At 40.4% G+C, this 27,305-nt stretch overlaps 1 protein-coding gene across 4 annotated transcripts in view; it reads left to right on the top strand.

Moving 5' to 3' along the window:
* Positions 1–27,305, top strand: part of KCNMB2 (potassium calcium-activated channel subfamily M regulatory beta subunit 2) — a 206,455-nt gene that overhangs the window by 161,700 nt on the left and 17,450 nt on the right. For all 4 annotated transcript variants that reach the window (XM_087818306.1, XM_087818305.1, XM_087818304.1 and 1 more), the window contains one exon: positions 17,393–17,515. In XM_087818306.1, coding sequence (XP_087674432.1) covers positions 17,460–17,515 — 56 coding nt within the window. In that variant the 5' untranslated portion in view covers positions 17,393–17,459. The remainder of the gene's footprint in view (positions 1–17,392; positions 17,516–27,305) is intronic.

Raw genomic sequence — 27,305 nt, 5'->3', positions numbered from 1 at the left:
GGCGGGAGGGCTCCTCCCCTCCCCCGCGCCACTCAGACTCAGCGCTTTCTGGGGCTCAACACAGTGCCCCACAGGGAGGCAGAGGGTCCCCGTGTGCGGGTGCTCAGCGCCGTCCTCTGGTCCCTTACCACTCGGGTGCCACAGACCTTGGGACAGCCTTCCCTATGGTCAGCACCTGAGCACTAGACGCCTGTCGCAGCCACCATTAGAGGCCCTGTTCCCTAGGAAGGCGCCGTCCGCCATTAGAGGCCCTGTTCCCTGGGAAGGCGCCGTCCGCCATTAGAGGCCCTGTTCCCTAGGAAGGCGCCGGCCGCCATTAGAGGCCCTGTTCCCTGGGAAGGCGCCGTCCGCCATTAGAGGCCCTGTTCCCTAGGAAGGCGCCGGCCGCCATTAGAGGCCCTGTTTCCTGGGAAGGCGCCATACCCTCCGGGACTCACCGCTCCCCGGGGTCCCTCTGCCCTGTGCGTGGGGCGCTCCTTCCCCTCATCACTCCGGGTGTGGGATCCCCGTTTTTGGAGGCCGTCCGCACTCCCGAGGGGAGGGAGCTTTGCAGCCTCCAGGCCTCGGGGCTCAGAGCCCAGCACAGGCTTCACGGGGTCTCCCCCTTCCTACGCCCCCTCTCTTACCGGACTCCGTGATGTGTCCTCAGTGCTCCCCACTCGCTCTCCGTCCACTCAGGTATGTTTCTCTGGTTTTTCCCAGCTGGCTCCGTAGGATTTTAGGAGGAAATTGAGTCCGTGGCTGGGAGCGGGGCCTCTGCCGCTTCTCACCGGGCCACCATCTTCCCTCTCTGTCTTTATCTTTTTACCCCCTCTTGGAAGTATTAGGTTTAACCATAAGAAACTGCCATTTGTATAGGTCAAAACATGGTCAAGTATTAACAATTTCATATAATTTAATTCACTAGTTTTTTGAGGATCTGTTTTGCCTCTGCTAAATTTCCTTATGCAGATAACAATGCCTTGCATGTAACAGGTGCTCAATAAATACTTGTTGAAAACAACTGATTTGAGAACTAGAGCATACAGAAGTAGTCGGGTATCTTACCTAACTGATAGTAATCACTTTTCGTCTCAGCTTAATTTGGTCCTCAGTTATCATCACACCTTCCCAGTCGGGGAGTTGGTCTGACCCGAACCCCCTAGTGGTTCCTCTGGAACTCGAAGCCAGGGGCAAACACGCCACTTGCCTCCCTCGCTTCAAAGACTTCGAAGCGCCGAGCTCTGTTGACAGTCTCAGACAGAGAGGCCACCCATCGCTCTTGCTGCTATTCCCTCGCCTATTCTGTCTTCTCTAACGGGAAACCTGGCAGGGGCAGGGCGGCTTAGGGCCCAGGCAGGCTTCCAGATCAAGCAGTCACGGCTGCCCTTCTGAGTTAGGAACAGGAACAGGGAGAGAAGCCCATAGTCCCTTTCTTCTCTCTTTGCTCAAGGCTTAGAGATTCCCGATTTCCAGTCTGAATACGTACTGAACACATTTTATTTCCTCTTTATATTCTCTGGCAATTTACTCCTCTCTTACTGCCCTCTCACTAATTAATATGACCTTTACATACTTTCATGGGTGATTCCTTCCTTGTAGCAGTAAGCATAAATGCTCTCAGTTCATTTTTTTTCTCCCCTTCTTGAATCTGAGCCCAGAAGAATCGAATAGGTAGTACCCCTTTGTACAGCCAGATTTATTTTTAACTGAATAAGGACAGTCATACACTCAGAACATAATCATCACCGGAATGGAGTGAGGAGAATACGGATGGCTTGGAAACATCCATGTTCGCTGCCTCTTTCACCTCCCTCTTCCACGAACCCATACTCCAGCTCAACATCTCCTTTGAGGACTCTAGAAATTCACTAGGCACATTCTTCCTAGAGTTTATAACACATCAGCCCCTCTTACTGAAATAAGTGCCAAACTCCACGAGGTAAGGGTAAGGAGGTCCCCACTCATGGGTTGTTGTCGTTTACAGACAGAAAGGCATTAGCTCTTCATTTCAGACACAGAGCACACTAGGGGTTCAGTGAGCCCCTAGTCAAAAACATTAACTCAGCATTCTGTTAGGACAGGGTTTTCTGCTTCAGTTTTACTGTCCTAGTTTTCATTGCTACACTTTTTTTTCAGACTAAACCTTGGTAAGATATAGGGTAAAACAAATAAGCATGAGCAGTTTAAGAAACAAATCTATAGAGCACTTACTGTGGACGTCTGTTCAGGCTGCTGTAACAGAATACCCTAGACTGGGTGGCTTATAAACAACAGAAATCTGTTTTTCACGGGGACATTGGGAAGCCCAAGATCAAGGTGAGGGAGCTCTCTGGAGTCTCTTCTATAAGGGCACCAATCCCATTCATGAGGGCCCCACCTAATGACCTAATCACCTCCCAAAGGTTCCACCTACTAATACCATCGCCTTGGGGGTTAGGATTTTTTTTTAAATATATCTTTATTGATGTCAGAGAGAAGAAGGGAGAGGGAGAGAGAGATAGAGATAGAAACATCAATGATGAGAGATTCATTGATTGTCTGCAGCCCGCAACCCGGGCATGTGCCCTGATTGGAATCGAACCCCGAACTCCTGGATCCTAGGTCGATGCTCAACCCCTGAGCCACACCCGGCGGGGCTGGGGGTGGTTAGGATTTCAACTTATGAATTTTAGGGAGACACAAACATTCAGTCCATAACTATGTCCCAGGCCCCTGTCCCATAGATCCCCTTGTTTCTATTCCGTGGTCCTGAGGAATCGGTGAGATACAGAGGGCCTGAGCAAGGAAGGGCCTGTGGTTCAGGGAGTCGCATGGTCTGAGACAGTGGCTCTGTGAGAAGTTACCCAGAGAGGAGTTCTCGGCGCTGTGGGACTGTAAGGCCACTGCTCTCATTCACATTCCAGAGAGCTGTGGGGATGCCAGACTAGACCTGTGTCATGGACACTGGAAAAAGCACACACTGAGAGGAACCAGCTCGGGGCTGGAACAGGGACCAGGGTGATCAGCTTCCCTAGAACTACTTGTACAAGAGTAGAAACTTCCTTCTCCATTCAGACTTGGGACAACTTTGCCATCCTTCCTTTAGATCTTGTTTGGATTATTGCCATTACCATCTCACTGAGGATATAACCAAAATGAGCAGACAGCGGGGTCAATGGCTCAAAACTATATCCACTATTTATGTCATTTTAAAACTTAGGGAAATTTTAAAAGGCAAAGGTTGTGTGTTCCATCTACCTAGCATCTCAGTATTTCCCCATCTCTTTGACCTTAATTTTGACTAAAAGATCTTCTGAAAGGTAGCGAAAGATGTCAAAGTCCGGAGGGTCCCAGCCTCCCAGAACCAACCTCACACAAACGAAGGCACAGAGCTGCTTTCTGAGCCAGGCTCACTTTTCTCTGCCATCGAATATTTGCAGCCTGAATCCAGAAATACATCCAAAGTTCAGAGGCATATCTTAGCATCTTTGACTTTTCTGGGTCAAGAACTAATAAGCGACTCACAGAAGAATAAGGAAGGTATTAATAATGGTCAGCAGTTCACCAATTAATATTTGCTGCCAATTTACCAAGATCATTGTTGTGCTTAGGCACTCGATTTCTTTTAAGACTTCCCATATCCTTCATACTGGCCAAAAATACAAAATGTATCCCTCACATCCAGTGCAGCATCTAATCTCTGGTATGTTTCTAACAAATATTATATAAATGAATGCATCAGTAAAAGAGAAGCACACAGAAACTGTTCAAAAGATAAAGAAATAGAGAATACCCTTTTTAGAGAGAGTTTTGAGAAGGAATGACCTAACACTTATGTTCTAGATAATATACACCCTTCACTCTTATTTTATGGAAACCTAAATTTCCTGTATTTTCACACTAAAAGTATTAGATTCCTAAAATAGAAATTCTTTTCCTTGAGAAATAATCACCATCATCATACACACCACTTATGCCAAATGGTCGACTGCTAGAAAATTTGGAGAACATTTTGGAATGATGAATACGGCTCTTGTCAAACATGTTATTCCTATGTAAATGCAAATTCATTTACAACTGACACGGCAATAAAGAAAATTAGAATCGCTGGGCTTGAGTTTTGACACAGGAAGACATCAAGGGCAGCTCAGGGACTTTATCCTTGGGGGGGGTCCCAAGAACTAAAGCTGAACTGCAGCTTGCTGTCTAATCTAGACCCTCTTTCTGAGTTCCTGCACATGTGCACCGCCTGCAGCCCTCCCTCCTGGGGGTTTTGTTGGCCATTTTCTTTATCTCTCCCAACCACTCTGCACCTCCCCCTGCACCATCCCTGCCCCAAAGTACCAGCCTTTTACTGTATTCCCCACTGCTGTTAATGATGGCCACCCATCCACAGAGTCCCCAGAGAGAAACCTGGCTGTCCTTTTAAAATCCTCTTTCCATCACCTTTTCCCCCTTCAATACAATCAGCCACCAAGTCCTGGTCTCACACCTTACAAACACTGCTTGGATCTCTTATTTCTGTGTTGTCCATACTTCCTTCAGATCTTGTTTGGATTACTACCATTACCATCTCATTCCTGCTTATCATTTCACCCTGCTCGAATTTATCCTCAGCACTACCTTCAGGGTAACATTTCAAATATGTAAATATGATCATGTGGCTTGGTTCCTTGCTTAAAAATGTGTAATGGATTTCAAGAGATTAACCAAAAGACTTATATGCATATATGCATAACCCATGGACACAGACAATAGTGTGGTGAAGGCCTGGGGTGGAGGGCATGGTAGAAGGAGCCAATGGGGGGGAAAGAGGGAAATCTTTAATATTTTCAACAATAAAGATACATTTTTTAAAATTTTAAATTCATAATAAGATTTCATCATCTTCAAGATAAAGCCCAGGACCTCTGTAGTAGTCTTAGCAAGGTAGGTCTGGAATTTTAAGATTTGACTCTTGAGTTCTCAATTCCCTGTATATACCATGGTCAACCATATCAGCCAGTAATGTTAACATGATCTTGGGAATCATAAATAGAAAAGGTGATAATTTTGCCATCCTCAACACTAATCACTTGACACTAGGAACACTATATTCAGAAACATAGAATTGTACAATGTTTCAGGGTGTAGACTCTGAATGTAGGCTGCCAGGTTCATATACTGGCTTCTGCACCACCAGCTCTGTAACTTTGGACAAGGTATTTAATATCCCTAGTTTCCTCCTCAATAAAATAGAAATGATAGAGGTTTTGTGGCAACTAAATTAATTAAAATATATACAGTACCATTAAATAAATTTTAGTAATATTATGCCCATGATACTTTAGGAAAGACATTAACCAATGGAAAATAGGTTGGGGAGGTGACTAGAATAAAAAAAGAAACTGAGATCGTGTCATATGAAGAACAGTTAGATAACATGCAGTTCATAGCTACAGCTATACTGAAACAGCTGGAAAGCAATCCAGAGTGCTGAACCAGGAACAGTAGTGGAAATCTAAGAAGGCAGATTCCAGTTCAGAATATGGAAACATTTTCCATCAAGTAGAAATGTCCTACAATGGGAGGGGCTGTCTCCAGAGAAAGTGAATTCCCCACCACTAGAGTTGTTTAATCAAGAGCTGGATAACTCCTTGTTTAGAGAATTCTAAAAGGATTGAAGATCAGATACAGGGAAGAAGAATAACTTCTAAGGGTATTATGAGTCTCATATGACAGAGGACTTAACCTATCAGTTAACAGTAAGTGTTCATAGGAATTGATTATTTTTGGTAAATTCTATGAAGCATATTTATGTCACTAACACCAGCTTAGGTTGATTTGTCATCTAGTTTCCCTCAATAAACCTGTTTCCTAGATTTGTGTAAACTCTAGATCTAGGTGATACCACAGCATCTGAAACAATCTCCCTGGCCCTATGATTCATGTTGGACAATTCTAGCCAATGTTCTCAAGTGTAGCTATCCCTGGCTATTGCAGCTGCATTTCCTTTTGTTTTTTATAGAAGTTCTTTTTTAAAAAATATGTCTTTATTGATTTCAGAGAGAAAGGGAGAAGGAGAGAGAGAAACATCAATGATGAGAGAGAGTCACTAATTGATTGCCTCCTGCACGCCCCTTACTGGGGATCGAGCCCACAACCCGGGCATGTGCCCTGACTGGGAATCAAACTGTGATCTCCTGGATCATAGGTCAATGCTCAACCACTGAGCCACGTTGGCCTGGCACTTATAGAAGTTCTTTGAAAGAAACAATGACCACTTTCCTCCTCTACAATTTGCTTAAAGTGTTTAATTTCATTCAATAGCATGTTTTGGAAAACGTTTAAGAAGAGCTTTATTTTGACCTTATGTATCAGTTTAAATAAAGTGAGAAAGCTGAGAAACAAAGAAATGGGTCATCTTTTGACCTTGATATAACTAAAGATAAATCCATTAAGAAGAGCTACTCAGTTGAATTCCTTCTGTGTGCCAATAGTAATTTCATTTTTAAAATAAAGAAACAGGCTAAGTTATGCTTAACTGCCAACTCAAGGACACATGATCAGTAAGGGGGAAAGCAGACAGTCATATACAGTGACCAGGAGAGATAAAATGCACTATATCCAAGGTGTCACAGCCCCCTCCTCACTTGCTCCAGACTCTCCCTGCATCATAGAGCCAAGCTTTTCTCAAATCTAGAGAGCAGGGAAAACTAATGTGTCATTCTCCATGGTCCTGAATCTTGTTGAAATGGTCCTGATAGTCTTTGATAGATGGCTTGCTATCTGATATAATTCAGCTTGCATATTTCCTGCCTTAGATCTGGAACCAGCCTTTTCCCTAAAGAGGCTTCATTCCTTTTAGAAACAATGCTGGCATTTTCACTAGCAATCTTCACCTACCTTGAACATCTATTATATCCCAGCATCTCACCCCAACCTTACACATCTAAAATGATTTGGGAATGGAATGAAGGATTGAATGGTCTTCATGCTTGTGATGACAGATGGGTTTAGGCTCAAAGATGGCTAAAGGTCAAGGATATCTGTGGCATAAATTACTTGGTAATAATAATAAAATAATAGTATTATAATTTGAAATATATTTTGACACAGCCATATCAAAATGTCCTGCTGTAAGGAAAGCCAACAATCTAGGAGGATGGTGTTCGGATAATCTAGGACAAGCAGCATGATAGGCACTGAAGTCAAACTGGCCTAGGTTTGAATCACAGATCTGCCATTTTAAAAGTTGCATATCCTTGAGCAAATTATTTAATGTCTCTAAATCTCAGCATTATCATTTATAAAATGGGATAGTAATAACATCCACCTGACAGGGTTGTCAACGTGATGCATAATAAAACACAGGACCCACCACATGGTAAACATACAATAAATGAAAAATGTGATTATTTTTTATATTTTATTATTGCTGCAAAAATTGTTATAGTGACAGAGGGCAGATTCTAAGAGTCTGAAACACTAACCACTATCCACATGTGCCTGCTGAGCACTTCAAATGTGGGTAGTCTGCATTGTTCTGTTATAAAACATGCACTGAATTTCAGAGCATTAGGTTTTTTTAAAATGTAAATTATGCCATTAATTATTTTTATTACACATTACAGTGATAATATTTGGAGTATATTAGGTTAAATGGAATATATTATTATAATTAATCTCTCCTGTTTCTTTTTATTCTTTTCAATGTGACTACTAGAAAATTTAAAATTACATATGTGGTTCACACCATACTTCTATTGGACAGTGGTTCTCTGAAGATAGTTAGAAATTATATACAGGAATTAGGAGGCTGAGTGGATAAGAGGCAAGGAACAGGGTGGTCACCCATTCCTGTAAATCTAACATCTTCTAATAAGTAAATGTTTCTTAATGGATTGGTTACCCACTTTTTTTCAAGTAAACAACATATGCATTGGCTGTTTTCTCCTACTTAAGAAGAGGCAGTTCAGTCTTGGGTCTTGATAGCAAATGTTGGACAAGGTAACCAAATCAGTTTTTCTGAGGAGAGATTTAATTAGTACCTATCATGTTCCAGACATTTAACATGTCTTCTCGCTTAATACTCAAACAATGTTAGAGGAGGACATTACACACTATATTTTTTTACAGATAAGGAAGTGGAGATTCAGAGAGGTTAATTAACTCATCCCATGTCACAGAGCAAGGAGGGAAGGAAAGCATGGACTTTTAAAAGGGCTAAATGTAAAGCTTAATGTTTCTCAAGAGTCTTTCACCATAGACTGTAAGCAATTCAAATAGGTTTTCCTTCAACCTGTAGCCATCAAAAAAGAATCACTATTCCTATTGCTGGTTTTTTCTCCCCCTTTTAAGTACAGCCTCTTCTATCAGGTCAAAGCAGGTTTTAGAATTTAAAATATCTTTTCCTTTTCCTACTTAGTCTTTCGCATTGTGAAGACCTACTTTTACAATTAAACCCATTTACCTTTTACCTGTAGCCTTAAAAGATACCAAGAAAACCAAAAATATTAAGTCTCAATATTGGCATATGGCCTAGGAGACCTCATAACACTTCCAGCTTTAAAATGCTCAGATTCAATGACTTCTCTGAATTTTGTCTCAAAACCCTTTAGTCGAGATAATGGTCTTAATTTGGCATATTAGGTATATTAGGATATATAAATAAAGAGTTATTTATATACATATAAATAAATAGTTATATATAAATAAATAGCTGCCAATAATGTCAGATTCATTATTTTAATTAATTCTCCAAACAAGTTTTAAAGGTTGCATTAATAACACACACACACATACAGGGAGAGAGAGAGAGAGAGAGAGAAGTTAATTAGCTTGCATCCAATGTAGTATTAATAGCAAAAGGGCAGAAACTGAGCTTCAACTCAGTTTTTTCATTGCTTCCTGTACTCATGGTTTCTTACCACTATTCCACTCATAATAAAACACATGGATAAATCAAGTGCACCTTTGACCTGCTAGAAAAAGAAAGGGTTGGACTATTCAGTTTGAGGCTGAGAACACTGCATTAGAAATGCTGGTTCCCTCCAGAAGTAGAAATTTACTCATATTAGTAGTAGTCAGTTCAGACGTCTCCTGGGAGAGGTTATGCACAAATTTAATTACAGTTCACCCAATGACCACTACAGTTGGATAGCCCAGGACCTATGAAGCATATTTTCTTGCCACCAAAATATCTCCCTCACCATTTGCCATAGCACCCAAAATTTTCACTGCTACAAATCCCCTTTGGGATAGAGCAGTGGTTGTAACACTGGGTTAGAGATGGGGCTGTGTGGGGAGATAGTCTAGGGGGTGGGAGAAATTAGGTAGAAGAGCCTGTTGGAATCCTGACAACCAGACAAGGTTTGTGCCCAACATGTCTAGCTCTATAGCAATGGCTTGTCTATAGAAATCCTTTTCAGGAATCGTTGGGAGGCATTTTCATGTTGTCTTCCCATGTGGTGCTTACTGTCCCCTCCCTCTGCTTTATTAGACTTCCCATGAGCCTTACTCAGTACTTCATTTAAGAAAGCAACAGAGCCAGAGCCATTTTGACTCAGTGGTTAGAGCATCGGCCTGCGGACTGAAGGGTCCCAGGTTTGATTCCGGCCAAGGACATGTACCTTGGTTACAGGCTCCATTCCTGGCCCTGGTCAGGGCTTGTGCAGGAAGCAACCAATTGATGTGTCTCTCTCAGATCAATGTTTCTCTCTCTCTCTCTCTGAAAAGCAATGGAAAAAAATATCCTCAGGTGAGGATTTTAAAAAAAGAAAGCAACAGAGCATAAAACAGAAAGAAATTATATCGAACCCAAGATAAATTAGAAGTCAAATAAGTCATAGGAAAAGACCTTGACTGCAATTTTCTAAAGCAGAAAAAAATTAAAGTTTTTAGATGAAAGGAACCTTACACTCGTGTCTTTCAATTCTCTCATGTTACGTGTGAGGAACAGGTCGCCAGAAGACAAAAGGGCCCAATTACAGACTAGTCAGAGGCAGAGCAGTGCTGCATCCTGGGCTTACTCTTTTCTCCACTCTTCTCTCCATGAAAAATTAAAGATCTCATTTATGAATGTCTACTGAATATATTTAATGGTGTGAACTTCTCTACACATTCTATTAAATTCAAATCTAATGTATATTTAATGCATTCCCAAGTGGTCACAATAAAAGCATATACTCAATTCCCCTCATGTTACACTTTTCATATATTAACTCACATATGTTTACATAACATCATATGTATTTATATATTAACATAGATACATATATTAACTTGCATATATTCATGTTACATATACTATGTACTGATATAATGTATGTGGCTTTTACATTATAACATCACAAAGTACTCCAGGTATATTAACTCAACCTTCACAAAAACTCTATGAGGAATATACTATTATTATCAATTCATTTTCTAGAAAACAGAGGTGGAAAAGTGTTAGAAACCTGCCAGGGTCATACAGACAGTAAGGAGCAGAGCCTAAGTTGGGACTCACCTGTCTTACTGTGCTTTACTTCCTTACCTTTTTCTCACTCCTGCCTTATTCTTCTACCAACCCTCATGCTCCCTCTCTAAGTTCGATGTGGCCAGGAATGTGGCACCTGGTGAAGAAATAGGCTGAATGCTGCCACCATCGTTTAGTGCCCATTATGTGTTTGATATGGATTTGGGTACTTGGCTTACCCAGCAAAAATGTACAGGTTGAGGGAACATGGGTTTTGCGGTTGGACAGGCCTGGATTGAAATTCCGACTTTACAACTTAATAACTATGTGACCTCAGACAATTTATTTACTTTCTAAATATCAGTTTCGTCTTCTGGTAAATAGAGAGAGCTCCCCTAAGGTTACTGTCAGAATTAAATAAAGCAGTGCATAGAAATGCAGTTTTTATATAGGTCTGGAGAATTACCTCATACCTTTATTGGCATTTCTAGTTCTCCTCTATAAAAAGCTTTTATTATAGTTTACCTTCCTAGATTTTCAACTGAAATAGAAGCCAGAGTTAAACCACATTCACCAAGAAGAGATGAATGGTATCAGCATAAACCTGTTGTTCGTACCAATCTAGGAAGCACACGTGAGTCATGAGCAGGTTTTCTCACACCAGCTGTGTATGTGTGATGCTCAATAGAGTGAACGCTTAACAATTAAACTGGCTTTAAGTATGTAGCATAGAAAGAATCAAACTGAACATCAGTTGTGATTATCCACTTGAAAAGCTCATTAAGGACTGAATTATGAAATAGTAGACTAATTAAGACCATGTAGAAATGTGTTTTCCATTTGTTCATAGAACTTTTTTTTTTTAATCAAAAAAACAGAAGGATATGGTGTATTGGTATGGCCAATTTAGGGGAAAATTTTCTGCTCTTTCCTCCAAATGGAAAACACTAACATTTACTGAGTGCTTACTCAGTGCCATACATTATTTCAAATCATCAGTGTGACAATTCTTTATGATATCTGTTACTACTTCAATTTTCTTGATGAACAAAATGACTGTCAGGAAAGTTTAACAATACAGTTAGCTTACATCATTACTACATTATGGAGCTGAGATTTCAACCTGAAAGTAATTTCAAAGTTCTTTCAACTAAGTCATGAAATAGTTATTTCTGAAAGCTGTTATGACTGTAGATGTGATACAAAATGTATTTTATTGCACACACATGCATAACAATCTTACAGTAAAGACCCTGATCCACACTTGTCTGACCCGTCTGCCTCCTCCTCTAGACTGTAAGTTCCATAAGAGAAGGGTCATGCCCGTGGTGTTCACAATATATCCCAATACCCAGGCTCAGTGCCAGCCAAACAGTTATATCTTCAATAAATATTTGGTGAATGAAGAACAAATGCTGAATTAACTAAAAGAATAGCAGTCAGATCCACAGTCATCCTTTCACATGTGTCAACGTTGAGGGATAAAGGGGTATTCTGCCTGCAGTAATACAGGTACTCAGTGACAGGGTAAATATTAGAAGCCCGGAGCCTCTGAATTGCTGAGCTCAATGAGCCAAGTCACAAGCAGGCTAAAGGACAGGCACATTATTTAACTTGAGCTGTGTCCTCCTAAAGCAGAAGTCAAACACATCGCAATTACATCAACAATTGGCCCACACATGTGACAGAGGTCATGGTGACTCCCACACCCGTCTCCAACCAGAAGAGCCAACATTTTAGAGAATCCGTTCTCTCTTCATTGATTCTTCTCAAAGAGGCCACAGACCGCAACAATACACTTCTTTACCTCTACAACTGGGCAGCAAACAGAGCTATTCACTCAAACTTCCAGGCATCAATCTGGGGAAGAAAGGTCTTTCACGTTCCTGTTTGGGGGCATTGTCAAGAGACTATTCAGGAGTATTTGCTAGTCCCCCAAATGACACTAACATTTAAGGTATGGATAGCGAAATAGAACCAAAGAAATAGAAGGGACAGGTAGAGAGTGAAAACAAAAACCAAGAGAGCATTGTCCTGTAAGTCATTTTTAGTAGAAGGAAATGACCAATGATATTGATATCAAGTTCAGTAAGTTGAGAGGTTAAATAAGATGAGGAGAGACAAGTAACTATAACACCTCTAAAAAGGGCGGTTCTGGTGTAGTGTGAATGTCAATTTGATATTCTGATCAAGCATGGACTGTACTCCTCAGAAACAGAAGTGGGTGGTGTGGTGCCTGCAGTACCCAGTACAGCACCTGGCACATGGAAGGAACTTAATAAATGTTGTAAAGCAGATGCCCAAATGAATTAATTAAAACAAGGTGCAGTAGTTCATTTTGGAAGAAAACATCGCAATGACATTTAAAACCACTCTTAATAAAAAAAAGTACCAATGTTTTCTAAATTAAATCACTAGGTCTAAAATTAGCACCATACATTTGGCTTCTTCCTCCAAATGTCCTGAAGCCAAAACAACTCAGTTCCTATGGAGTACATGTAATTTGCCGACTGTGAAGATGAAGTCCCATGCATTAGAAGCGTTCCTAAATTTCTTTGCTTTGAGTGACCTTTTAAGTTGCTGCTGTGATGTCATTAGAATTACAATTTTACGCAAGATTAGGCATGTAATTATGTGTTAAATGGTTCTTCTGGCTCCTGCTTGCTGTGTTGATAAAGCAGAGTGCATTAAGAGTATCCCATGTGCGTAGCTCAAGGCCACTGATAACAGAAAATGGCATCCACTTGGCTCTTTCCTGCCTTGTGTCCCACTCGTCCTTGCAGCTGTCACCTCAAGGCTTCAGCACTGGTAGAAAGTGAAAAGTCACTGCAACCAGTGGCACTCTAGAGCTGTTACTCTCCATCCAAAGCTTCTAGAGGCAGGGGAGTCTCCATAGAAAATTTAACTTATTTGTATTTTTTTGGCAAAGATGTGGAGAAAAGGGAAACCTTTGTACACTATTGGTGGGACTGCAAATTGGTGCGGCTACTATGGAAAACCATATGAAGATCTCTCAAAAACCTGAAAATAGAATTACCATACAACCCAGCAATTCTACTTCTGTAAATTTATCTAAAGAAAACAGAGACGCTGATTCAAAAAGATATATGCAGCAACAATTGCCAAGATATGAAAGCAACCTGGATGTCTATCAATAGATGAATAGATAACGATGTTACACACACACACACACACACACACACGAAATATTACATAACCATAAAAAAGAATGAAGCCCAGCAGGAGTGGCTCAGTTGGTTGAGCGTTGTCCTGTGCACCAAAAGGTTGCCAGTTCAATTCCTGGTCAGAGCACATACCTGGATTGTAGGTTCGACTCCTGGTTGAGGCATGTACAAAAGGCAGCTGATGGATGTCTCTCTCTCTCACATCAATGTCTCTCTCTCTCTCTCTCTCCCTCCCTCCCTCCCTCTCTCTAAGCATGTCCATGGATGAGAATTTAAAAAAAGAAAAATGAACTCTTGCCATTTGCGGTAGATCTAGAGGGTATTGTGCTAAGTGGAATAAGTCAAGCAGAGAGGGACAAATACTGTATGGTTTCACCTATATTGTGGAATCTAAAACAACAAAGCAAAACAAGAACAAATGAACAAACAAAACAAAAACAGACTCATAGAACAGAGACCAAAGGGATGGTTACCAAAAGGGAGGGATTGGTGGGATGGATGAAAAGGTGAAGGGAAATATAGTAAATAATACTGTGACAAATTTTCACAGAGACAAATGATTATTAGAATTAGTGGGGTGATCACACTGTAAAGTATGAAAACGTTGAATCATATTATACACCTGAAACTAATGTAACTAATATAATAATGTATACCAACTGTACTTAAATTTTAAGAAAAAGAATTCAACTTAATTAAATCAGAACGTGAGAGTTTGTAACAATGTTTCTCAGCGTGGCTGGATGGGAGAATTCTTTGGTAAGCTTTTTAAAAAATAATAACCCCCAAAGGTTCCCACAGGTCTGGCTTGAGACCCAGGCACCAGCATTTTTTAGAAGTTCCCTCATATGACTCTAATGTGTGTCCAGGGTGAACCCTGGACACCTTCTTTATGCTCCTCTTGCTCAGGGTGAGTATTAACTTAATGTGAATGAGGAAGTACTTCAGTTTTATTATCTCAATATTTCAGAAAACTGTTTTGTTTTTTCTATTGAGTGCCATTGACCCATAGGGGAAAAAATCAATAGTCTCAATGTACAAGTACAAAACAACTTAATTGGATTTTTTTATAAAAAAATAAAATCCAATCATGTTAACTTTTAAAATTAGCAACAGGGGGCAAAGGAATAAACTAATGTTTAGTATATACCTACTATGTGCCTTAATTTATTTGGGGTACTTTTGTACCTATTATCTCATTTATCTTCCAAGCGACCCAGAAAAGCAAGTGTTATTGCTCCCATTCTCACAGTTGCAGAAACTAAGACACAGAGATGTCAAATTGACTTGTCCAAAGTCACACAGCTGGTAGGTGGCGATGCCAAGATGTGGCAATGCCCACTGGGCTCTCCTGCTTGTCTTTTCATTCGGCCATGCTGCCCTCTCTAAAGAAAACCCTACTGGACGATAATTCAGCAGGCAATGGAAACTTTCTGTCCAAGTCAATGAATGAGACAGAGGGAGCAGGACAATCAGAAGGGGAGAGAGGAGGTGGGGAGGGGAAGAAGGAAGGACATCCCGAGCTAAGGGAAGGATCCAGAAGGAGCCATTGGCTGCACCCAGCAGTAGTGAGCCACACTCGGAGTCCAGCATCAGAACTACTGATCACGCTTTCCAATAGACTCTTAGCTGGTCAAAGCAGCACATACAACCAGTGTGTCACTGTGTGTCCTGTGTTGTGCCATAAAGGTGCATAAGACACAGCCCTGCCCTGAATGCCCCACAGCCTCGCAGGGGAAGCAGGATAAACTGAGCCTTGCTCTAACAGAGGTGAATGCCAAGAATTGGGAGCAGAGCTGAGGAAGCTGCTCGTGTGAGGCGGAGAAGGCTTCACAGAAGAGGGGACATCTGAGATGGCCTTAGCAACGGAAATCCCTTCCCTGGCAGGGACTGGAGGCAGAGGGAAAGGATGACTGAGTCGGGGAGATAGAAGCCCACAATATGTATGCCTGAAAAATGGAAAAGACCCTTTTATAGATTCCTGAGACAAAGAAATTGTCTGACTCCCCACTGACTCCCCACTTTCATTCAAGGCTGAGAGTCCATCTTTCAGACTTCTGGTTTTCAGATGTGTATAGTCATGGCTCTGCCCAATTCACCTCAGTTCCTAGGTCATTCAATGATAGAATTAGACCCAGGTTTCCTCTCCCCGGCCCAGAGCCCAGAGCAGCCACCAACACGGCTCTCTGTTTCATGCTAGGATTCCAAATCACAAATTTTATAAAGTGCTTTTCTTGTCTCTGTATAACTTTCCCTAATCACAATTCAAATGAAATCTTCCTTGTCTTATAAAGTGAGCAGAGCCGAGGTAATTATGTAAGGAGTTCAGGAGGGCTGCCTTTGAGCTGAGAGAACCTCCAAACCAGCTTCATTAACATAATCCAAGTGTTTCTTTGAAGCCTGGAAATTGTTTTCAACCCCAAAAAACCTTTACACTGTTGTCCTTAAAGCAGCTACTTCCTTCCCTTCTAATTAAGGACAAAGTTAGCAGGTTTTAAATAACTGTGTCTTTATGGGGGACTGGGGTAAAGAAAGTCAAATCCACTTATTGGAATAACCTGTGGAGTCAATAAGCCCTTTCCAGCACGCCTTAGACAGTTCATTAGAATAAATATATCTTTCATCTCCCCCTTTCTTTATTCTCTTAGAGCAACAGAGCAAGGGTGCAACACTGGAATAATGCTACACAGCCTGGAAAGTATCCTAAGTGTATTGAAATCACTGCAGCCCCTTTCACTCTGACTGGTTTCAAAGCATTTATAATATGTGTGGTGTGTCTATTAAATGCAGGCTGAAAAACAATAATAGGCCAGGAACGCGGTCATTTGTTGCTTTATTTAGACTCAAATTGTGCCACTTTTCTTTGTCTCCTCCAAGTCCCCAACCATTTCAAGGGTGACTAAAGCGATCAGAAGATTCTCCCAGAGTCAATGTTGAAATAACTTCCTAAAAGTTTAAGCCAATCCTCATTCTTATGAAGTGGTTCATTCAACAGATTAAAATCATTCTTCTTTCCTGAAGGCTGACTTGTTTTAATACTAATGAACTTAATGTCTATTCTAATTTATGTTTTTTAATTAAATTTATTGGGGTAACATTGATTAATAAGTCAAGTCATAACCAAAAGAACACAACATTCTTCTAATATCTTGATTTTAGATCCCCTAAGCCTGGCCTCTAGGAGCCAGTGACTATCTGCTGCCACCGCTGCTGTGATTTTCTCAGACACTCAGCTGCAAGGGGACAAACCCACAACTTTGGCAACAGTAGAGCACATTTAAAAAATGATGCTCCGTCCCCAAAATGTCACATCTGTCAGCTTCAAGGAAAACATTTTGGAGAGAAAGGAGAAAAAAAATTTAGTATCCAAATCTAAACCAAAATTTTGGAAAAATACAGTGTACTACAGAGTGTGAAATCGTACTATACTACAGGGTGAAAGCATACCAAAATTACCTTTTTGGAGGAGGCATTTTGGAGAGAATATGATATTAACCTCAACTAGAAAAACCCACATGTTGCCCTAAGGCAGCGGCTGCCAACCCCAGCGGTACCTTAGAAACAACTGGGAAGCTTTAGAAACATTGAATGCACATTTCTGGGGAAGGGGGCATGCTTCAGTGTTTTTGAAAAGATTCCCAGTTGATTTTAATGTGCAGCCAAGGTTGAGACCTGCTGCCCCTCAGGTCTCAGAAACCTGGTCGTGTTTAAAGGCCAATCCACTGAGAGTTAGAGGTTGCTGTTGACACAGACTTCCCAAAATTTAAAGTAATGGACTGGACTGAACTTCAGTGTGTATCTCTTTCAGGTCTTTTCACCATTCCTCCAGGACTTCCACCCTAAGGAAAGGAACCTCTGGACCAACATCCTCTAAGATGTTTATATGGACCAGCGGCCGGACCTCTTCATCTTACAGACACGATGAGAAAAGGTAACTGACTACCCAGGCAGAGTGCCAACCGGAAAGCTTTGGACACCCCAGCTTTCTGTTTTGCACGAGTTAATGTAGGCTGGGCTTTCTGTTGAGGGAATGGGGTTTCAGACTTCTTGACCTTCCTCCTTGCACTCCTCACACTCGCTCCCACCACGTAGCTTTGCAAAGCCTGTTCGCTGTGAGAAACGCCCTTGTCCATGCACATGCACACCCACTCGGCACTTAGCTAACTCCATCTCTGCGTCCAGAGAGCCATTCAGTCAGAACCTCCCACCATCCTCTTGGCCAGCACAGACTATGCTTCACTCTCCCTTGAATTTCCAGGACCTGCCACTGTACCTGGCCCATAGTCAATGATCAGTGCTTGCTGAACTGAAATGATGAAAATTACATTTCAAGATACTGGACATATGGCAGGGAAGGAAAGCAGAAACCGTGAGAGGGTAAAAAGAATGGACAAGTTCATGGAGCCCTCAAATTCCTTGAAAGAACATTGTCGGGTAGGGGAGAAACAGGGGAGTAAGAAGAAAGATTAAAGGGCAAAGGCAGTGTTAATAAAATAGCAACAAATACACAGCACAATCCAGCCCTCCCACGTGGGTTTAGGTTAGGTAGTAAATGCATTCATGAAATGCTCTGGCCAGTTTTAAATATTCGCTTTCTTCTGCGGCTCTCTCTTTCTCCTTGGCCTTGTACTATTACTAAGGTCTGGTGAAGCTAACTTTTAAACATAATTGCCTATACCAGCATTCACTTGCAGCTCACCTGCCTGCAGGTCGGAATAGAAATCAGGATTGATAAATTACACTGGGCACAAGAGGAAAGACCTGAGGGAAGTGTACTGCAGTGTAGTTTTGTGAGCTGGTACCTCTCTTTTTCTTTTTTAAATGTGCATTTCCCTACAGACAAAAGTCTTTGAAAATTCTGAAAGCAAAATTGTTCATTAATTATATATTACAGCAAAAGTGTGGAAGCAATTTTAATATTCACAATAGAAAAACTATTAAATAAATCATAGAATGTAATAAGTATATCACTTAGCATTTTAAATTATTTTGTCATAATATTCACTATAAGTCAAGTGGAAAAATTACATACAAACAATGATTGCAGCCACCAAAAAGATACACATAAGAAAAAGAACGGAAGGAAAAGCATGTTTTTCAATTCTCCATTTTCTGAGTGCTTTGTAATATACTATCTTAATTACGGAAAAAAGTAATGATATGATGTCTGAGTAAAATTACAGACCAGAAGGCAACTAGTGTTTGAACAAAGTTCAAAAAAACTCCCAGTATTCATCAAAATACAAGCAGATCAGCTGAAAACTCACTGTCTTTGTTCATCTCTAGATTTTCACACGCTTCTCAATGCTTAATCAAGCTATTTTTCATTCACTTTCCAGCCAAATAAGTTGAACCATCTTCCAGCAAGACTTTTACTATGAGACTAAAGTTCCATGTATCATTTCAAAGTTCCATATTTTATATGCAATTTCCTCATGTCCTTATTTTTTAAAAAAGTCCACTACCCATGATGGTGCAGAAGGGCAGAGATTTTGTTGCCCTGCGGGAATATGGTGACTATCAGTGGCCAGCCCTCCTGAGATTCTAAAGGCTTCATTAGAGCCCATGAAGTAAGATGTATTTGTTTCACCTTCTATTTATTCTCATCCAAAAGTTTAATTAAATACATTTTGCTCTATATCTTTTCTTACAAAGAAAGGGTTTGGCATTTACAAACAATTACAAAAACCTTGTCAGTTGTGTGTTTTACATGAACTATTCTCTTTCAATTTACCAGATAGGGGCTATTATGCCCATTTTACAGATGGGTAGCTGAGGCTCAGAGATCTTAAATACATTCCAAGTGTCCAACAACTAGCCAGTGATGGAATCAGGGTTTGAACCTGAGGTCATACTCTCTCCCCTACACCCCACAGTTTACATAGCATCATATATGAGATATTTGGAGAAGCAGAGAATAGCCAAGCCCACAAGAGGAAATCTGTGTTAAGATAGAGTTGAAAATAGTCATATTAAAGGAGGTAATACACGTGTGATTATTACATATTGGCAATACCTGTGGACTTAAAGGAGCAAATAATTAGCTTTGCATTATGCACCAATAAGATTTATGAAACTCTTAAATTACTACTTTCAATATTTTTCAAAGTATGATCACAGTAACCATGAGATTTAAAATAATTAAAATGTGGACTAGAAGTAAATCATTTTCATCAGGCTTTATTTATGCAAAGGGGATGCCAAGGCTTATTAAATCAATCTGTATGGTTTTGGTCTACAAAGTCAAAAGCAAACTGAAAAACAGCCAGTGAGTACAGCAATCGAATCTGCCACTAAGCCAGCACTCTTAGCTGATGTTGGTTCATTTGCCTGTACCTTCCTTGACCACATTTTCATCCTCACTATATGAGAGCACTCAGATTTTAAAACAGACTTTGAACAGCATCTACTGCTCTGCTTAAGATGCTCTTGGTGGCAGTAATCATGGTGGTAATGAAGGTGCTGATCGCTGATAATGAATCTAGATAATTAAGGTCCTCAAGTTAATTATTCAGAAACAACTTAACTAGATTGCCTGGCAGCACTGCCCAGAACTGCTGGGAACTGTTCCACCCTCAGTTTCTTCTCATTCTGCCAGCCTGGCCTCCGTGTCCGGCTTCTCCGGCTGTGCTCCTGCAGCAATCCCAGAGGCCAGGCAGCCAAACCCCTTGGCTCCACGCCACACTGCCTCTCTCGAGACCAGCACCAACCTTGGCCCGCTATCGGCTGCCCTAGGATCCCTCAAGGGGTGGGATATCAGGAAATAGCTTCCAGACAGGTGCAGCAACTACATGGAAGGAAAAGGCCACCAGGAATTCTGAAACCAAGTGTTTTATAGCTCAAGGGCTCAAGGGAAGTTGAAGTCAATTTTACTTTTTTTTTTTTTAATTTTAATTCAAATCCAGTCCTTTTTCTGATCATCTGCTATATGCAAAATACTGGTTTCCACCCTTACCCTCCATACCACATGCCCAGCAATCTGAAGGAATACTTTCTCTTTTCTGAACAAGCTTCTTTAATAGGTCAGCTTAATTAATCCCTAAATAGAAGGTGGCAAAATAAAACAGCAGCAGCAATAACTAATTAAGAATTAGAAGAAAAAGGTTATTGGCTAAGGAGACAACAGCTGAGTGTATATCAAATATTTTTCAAATTGTTTTATTAAATATTGAACTGATATGGAGGAATATATAGATATATCACATGTTAACATACCAAGAATGATGATATAGCCCAGCCAGCGTAGATTAGTGGTTGAGCATTGACCTATGATTTAGAACTATTTTGACTTTCTAGTTACTTCTGAATCATTTTCAATTAGTTATATATTTACAAAAATTTACTATAGTAAATTATATATCAAAGCTTTCAAATATCCTGCTATAGCTATTTTTAATATCCTCTATAATTTTTGTAACCTATTCTGTATCTGTGCATATGGTTTTTTAATTCCTGATATTTATTTGTGCCTTCTCTAATTTTTTATTGATCAGTCTTGTCAGAGGTTTGTCTATTTCATTAGTCTTTAAAGAAAAATAACCTTTGAATTCATTGATTTCCTAATATAGTTTATCTTCTATTTTTTTTATTTCTGTTCATGTTTCTTATTTCCTTTTTTACACTTTATTTTAACTCCCTAAGTTGGATGCCTGGCACATTAATTTTCTGGCTTTCTTCTTATCTAATATAAACATTTAAGATTATATATTTCTATTTATGTATTGCCTTAGTTGCATGCCACTAGTTTCTCTATAGTGATTTTTATCATTCAGTTCTAAATACATCCTAATTTATCATGTTTTATTTTATGAACCATGAGTTTGGGGGAACTACACTTTTATATCCCTATATAGAGTTGCTTATTTATTTTTTGTTATTTATTTCTACCATTACTGCACTAGAGCCAAATAATGTGATCAACATAAAGGTAATGCTCCTCAAAGGCTCTTTAGGTTATAAGGATAGCCTAGCTTATCTGAATAATTCACATAATTTTCTGCTTTATTTTATATTTTTCACTAAATACTTTCATGAAACTTAGTATGCTAATAGATCAGGTAAAATAAATAAGAATAGAAATTAAGATACCAGTGGGGCCCAGCTGGGCATGGCTCAGTGGCTGAGCATCAACCTAGGACCCAGGCGATCAGGGTTCGATTCCCAGTCAGGGCACATGCCTGGGTTGCAGGCTTGGTCCCCAGTTGGGGGCGTGCAGGAGGTGGTTGATCAATGACTCTCTCGTCATTGATGTTTTTATCTCTCTCTCTCCCTCTCCTTTCCTCTCTCTGAAATCAATAAAAAATATATTTTAAAAAAAAAAAAGATACAATTGGGTGATCTAATAAGATCACACAATTATCAGAATTAACTGTGATTAACAAGAATTAACTCCTACTTTTGTTTCCATAATTTTGCTCTCACCTATAGTCTCTTATCCATAAAATAATATTATAATTCTTCCTTGGCAATTAGTAACATTAGGCTCATGGACAAAACCTCTTATGTTAATGACAGTATTAAGTGTGACCGTCATTTGTTCCCAAATTCAAAATGGAATATACACTTTGAAAGACTAAAAATAGAAAAACAATTAAACTTCAGATTGGACCATATAAACACATACCTCCTAGCTCGAGAAAAAAACAATGAAATCTGAAACTAATAAAAGATCTCCATATTTTATTAGTTTATGAGGATATACATATGAGAAGCCCATCTCAAAAATGTGAAGGCTTTGGTGGACAGAAAGCCGACCAATGGCTGTTTTAATCAATGCCACTCCCAGTTCTGCCATATGGTATAACAGGTTGAGTGTTCCTGGGGCAGAAATGCATAGCAACTCTGCTCATTTCAGCTCAGCTGGCATTTAGCAATTCATTGCCCCACAGATTCATCCTCATGGGACCTAACAGAAGGCACTTTTCCTTGAAGTCTGGAAACTGGAGCTCTTAGTGCCTGAAAAGCTTGAAGTTTTTCTAGAAGGAATACTAACTTTGCCAGTGGTAGAGTCCAATGGGCACTGATAGGAAGCCAGAAGCCTGTACCAGCCATGGTTCTCTGATCTACTTGGTTTCAGTTGACCTTTCAGCCTCCCTGTGCTGGCTATCTCACAACCTAAGCATTTCTTAGCCATTTCTAGCCCACATAACAGGAACATATTTTGGGAGCCTAATAAATGCAAGAGACTGAGTTTACAAAGATGAACAGGCTCTAACTCTTGAGCAGCTTGGTATTCGGCGGGCCAGAGAGGCATAAATATAGATATTCAGCATATTGAGTGTTATGTGTAAGTTTCTGAAGTGCTCTCTGCCAAGTAATTTCAGATATACAGAATTCCTCACTTCTATTCAGGTCTTTTCTATACCTTCTAGGGGCCCCCTCACCTCCCTGCAGCTTTAGGACCCTTTGCAGCCCTGACTTCCTGCTTTCTGTGTACTCTAGTTAGCTGTCTTTTGTTTCTCTGACTACCTAGAAAGTCTCATTAAAACCCACAGTGTTCATTGTTACTTCTGGACACAATGATGCCTAGCTCTAGATCCGCATCTCCTCTGCCCCTGTTTTTCCCAGCCCTCTTTACCTAACAAATGGAAAACTTTCTAAACAACCAACCACACTAACACAAGTGATCTTTCTAAAGTACGAATCTAATCCTACCACCTCCTGGCTTAGATTATTTTCATTGCTCCTCTAACTTCAGACATCCTTTATCTCTGGCCCCTGCCAATCTAACCAGCTCTCTGCCTTCCATCCCCCACCCACCAGGTCCTGGAGTCCAACCACACTCAGCTACCCCAATTCTCTCCCATTCTGCCTAGACTCTTCCCCTTCTCAATTGTTTGCTCATTGGAGGCTCAATTCAGTCTGCAACAGGACTAAAATGTTAGCAAAAAAGCAAATGACTTTAAAAAGAATTTTAAAAAATCAATATAAACTGAAAGGCTATATAAGAAATGCTAAACTTCTATTACATTTATTAGAAGAATATATTCAGACACATATTCAAGAAAGATGTCTATGAATATATTCATAAGAATATATTTATAAGGAGACTAAGCCTCCCTAGAAAACTTAGCTTTAAAAAAAAATCTTAAAATACTGCTAAAAAGAATATATTCATAAGAATATACATTATAATTGAATGTATTTTTTAAATATAGTCTTAAAATGTTTATAAGAAAAATGTATTCATATTCACTTACTATAATTAAAACAATACTCCTTAAAATAAGTCTTTATTAAATCTGTAAATGTGATAAAGTGGGCTGATCATTCATTTAGCAAAGTGATCCTTCAACAAATTTGTGACTCTGTTCATCTTGGTGCATTAGCGGTTCAGTAACTGATCCCTTGCAGATCCGCCCCCAGCATATTGACCTGCTTCCCTCTTGCTCCTCTCTAATCAGTCTCATTGCAATGCGCATAACTATTGGTGTCTCACCCGACTCCCTCAAGGCATGTCTTACTCACTTTGTACCCCCAGAACTTAGCACAATGTGTTATGAAGACTTTAAAAAACATTGACAAATGAATTAATAAATGACCTTTACCCTGCATTTACCTGAATACTTTTCTCCTGCAGACTAAATCCAAGGGAATCTTAATTTAAGTGGCTGAAAGCCAAGGAGAAAAATCTTTTTTGCACATTTTACTCTTTATATCCATGTTTGTATATATACAGCTTCATAAATATTTTACGTATGAACTATAAACCTAATATCAAAGTTTAAGAAACTATCCAAATATGGAACTTGAAATAAAATTGTATTGTGTTGACTACTGCTTGGGGTATAAATGAAGCTTTATTGGACAATTAAAAATATTTTTTATGCAAAATATTTTGTTATACTTGGATTTGCCTTGTAGACTTACCAATAATTTATATGCTCCAAAAGGATTTGGCAAAATGTTCCCTGTATATGTAGAAAAGGATTTGGCAAAATGTTCCCTATATATTGTCAACATGTGTAAATGCTGATTTGTATCCACCATACTGATTCATGGTTCACCAGGAACCATGAAGCCAAGACTGCCCCATCAGAGCTTAAACATACTGCTTTGTCAGCACATGCCAAGGCTCGATCTGCTTCATACTTATAAATCCGATTTCCTGCTTTATACCTACTGTTGGACATCCCCTGTTCGAAACTGAACTTATAGTCATGCCCCAGACTCATTCTTCCTCCTGAGCTCTCAACCTTAGTGAACTAGGCTGGCCTTCATTCCCTTATTTCTCCCAAACCCTCTTTTATTTATATATATATCTTTATTGATTTCAAAGAGAAGAAGGGAGAGGGAGAGAGAGAGATGGAAACATCAATGATGAGAGAGTCATTGGTCGGCCGCCTCCCGCACACCCCCTACTGGGGATCGAGCCCACAACCCGGGCATGTGCCCTGACCAGGAATCAAACCGTGATCTCCTGGATCCTAGGTCAACACTCAGCCTCTGAGCCATGCCCAGCCTGGCTCCCAAACCCTCTTTTAAGTATATTCACAGAGACTAGATACAAAAAGCCAAAGGAAAATAAAATATCAGCTCTGTTAATAGTGGCACAGTAACTCCCAAAGTACAAGGCTTCCTAGTGTGAAGGATGATGTTTAGGCCTGAGGCCCAGGATATACCATTATACTCCTTCTCCCTAGCATTAAAGACGACTTGGGATGGGAGGGGCCACCTCACTAATCCACTAGTCTTAGGCTGTGGACACTCACTTCCCCAGCTGGAACTTACTACCTGGAGACAGGAAGGCCAGAGCATATCAGGCCTGAACAAAGACAAGTCCAAAGGATGAAAAAAAAAGTCTGCTACTTGTGAGCAGTGTGACCTTCAAACTCACCCAAAAGATAGACCTGGCCCCTGTCAGACTCTGGCCCATCTCACGAATCAGATAAGTCATTCCTCTCTACCTGAGCTCAGGACACTGTGTTTGTGGCAGAAAGAACCTGTAAATGTACAGTCGACCTTCCCCTTCTTATCAGGGTAAAAGTCCTCTCTTAGGACTCCTGATGAGTAGGGAAATAAGGTTCCTGCCATAACACTCTCTACCATTTCCCTGTCACCCAAGCCAAGCATTTGGGCATAAATCTAAACTACATCATTTTTTCTTACTTCCTTACCATCCCCTATGTTCTATACATCATCAGATGCTGACGTTTTATTTCCTAGATCTTTCTCCACACATCCTTTCCTCTCCACCTGTCCAACCTTGATCCTATATCCAGTCCTCATGATCCTTTGCCAACACAACAGGAACAATCTCCTAGTTCTTCTTTCTAAGTCTTGTTCCCTTTCTAATCTAATCTCCACATTGCAGCCAGAGTGATCATTCTGAAACTAAATTCTGATCATGTCACCCTCCGACAGCTTCCCATTAACTGCAAAGCTAAAGGCCAGGCTCCTTAGAATGACTTACAAAACTCTTCATGACTACCTTTCCAAGCTCATCTGCCCCAATTCCCCGTCCCATACTCATCCGAGTAATACGAAAATGCTCGTAGTTTCCGACAGTCACCATGCAGCTGCAAACCCTCATCCCTTTGTTCATGCGATTCCTTCTGTCTAAAAATACTCTCGACTCCCTGTCTCATTTGGTTAACTCTGATTCCACTTTGAAGATTCGATTAAAGCCTTACTCCTTCAGGAAGCTTCCATAACCTCAATACTTGTGTCTGTCCTGCTCCCTCGGGCTGGGGAAATGACTCCTTTTCTGTACTCACTCTGTGAATAGCTCCATCCCTGAATTGACTACCCTGTGTAAATTTTTTTCATGTCTGTCTTCCTATTGTTTAGGGGCCCTATCCCCAGTAACTAGAGGTTACCAGCACTCAAGATAAACTTGTGGATTTAAACTGAACTCTTTGTTTTCCCGAATCATTCATTCAATTCCTGACTTATTCATCAATTCAGTAATAACTTATTGATGAATTTGATGAATTTTACCCCACTCACCCACTTTTGTTTTGCTGAGTAATATTCTAATTTCCCAGATGTGTTTGGCCTGTGTGGAAACCAATCATTTTCCTGCTTCGCTACACGTTCCAGAGCATATGAAGAACATTTGTTAGCCATTTTCAATTTGTGATTTGTAAATTACCCACTTGAATCATTTTTATATGCTCTTGTTCTGGTGACATTCCTGACTGATTACACTTCATCTTTTTTATGGGTGTAGACTGACGTAAGTGATGCTGTCTGACAGCCTGACACTGGAACTGTGAGACTATCGCTCCCTCCTTGCTGGCTTCCATCTGCGGAAAATGCAGATCTCAATGGCAGCAGTCAGAATTAAGTACATTTTGATAAACAGTAATAGCAAAGTAACATCAGATTACTATTTTACAGCAGGTCTTGGAAGTCAGATTCAGCCTGTCTCTTCTCGTTTCAGAAGTCTGCCTGCTCAAGAGCTTTAGCTGCTAATGGGCACCGATTTTCTGGGGTTTTTTCTTTTTTTCATTCCACTTCATAAAGGGTCAAGTTTAAAGAGCTTTGATATAAACCCTACATTTTCCAAAGAAAATCTCCAAAAACAATGGGGAATCTTAGAGGATGGGAGGTGGCCAACTAGTCTGGGGGCAGTGGGCTTGGGAACCTGAGAATAATGAATGGGGGGCTCTCAGTGCTTCTGCCATGAGGATAATGAGCGGCCAGAGTGAGGGCGGAAGGGACCCGGAAAGGACACGGCCAAGAAAAGATGAGAAACAAAGGCCTCGCTATGACTCTCC

Source organism: Miniopterus natalensis, chromosome 6 (genome assembly GCF_054644295.1).
Source record: "Miniopterus natalensis isolate mMinNat1 chromosome 6, mMinNat1.hap1, whole genome shotgun sequence".
Taxonomy (NCBI): Eukaryota; Metazoa; Chordata; class Mammalia; order Chiroptera; family Miniopteridae; genus Miniopterus; species Miniopterus natalensis.
Note: the sequence above shows the minus strand (reverse complement) of the source record. Positions and strands in the feature narration are given on the sequence as shown.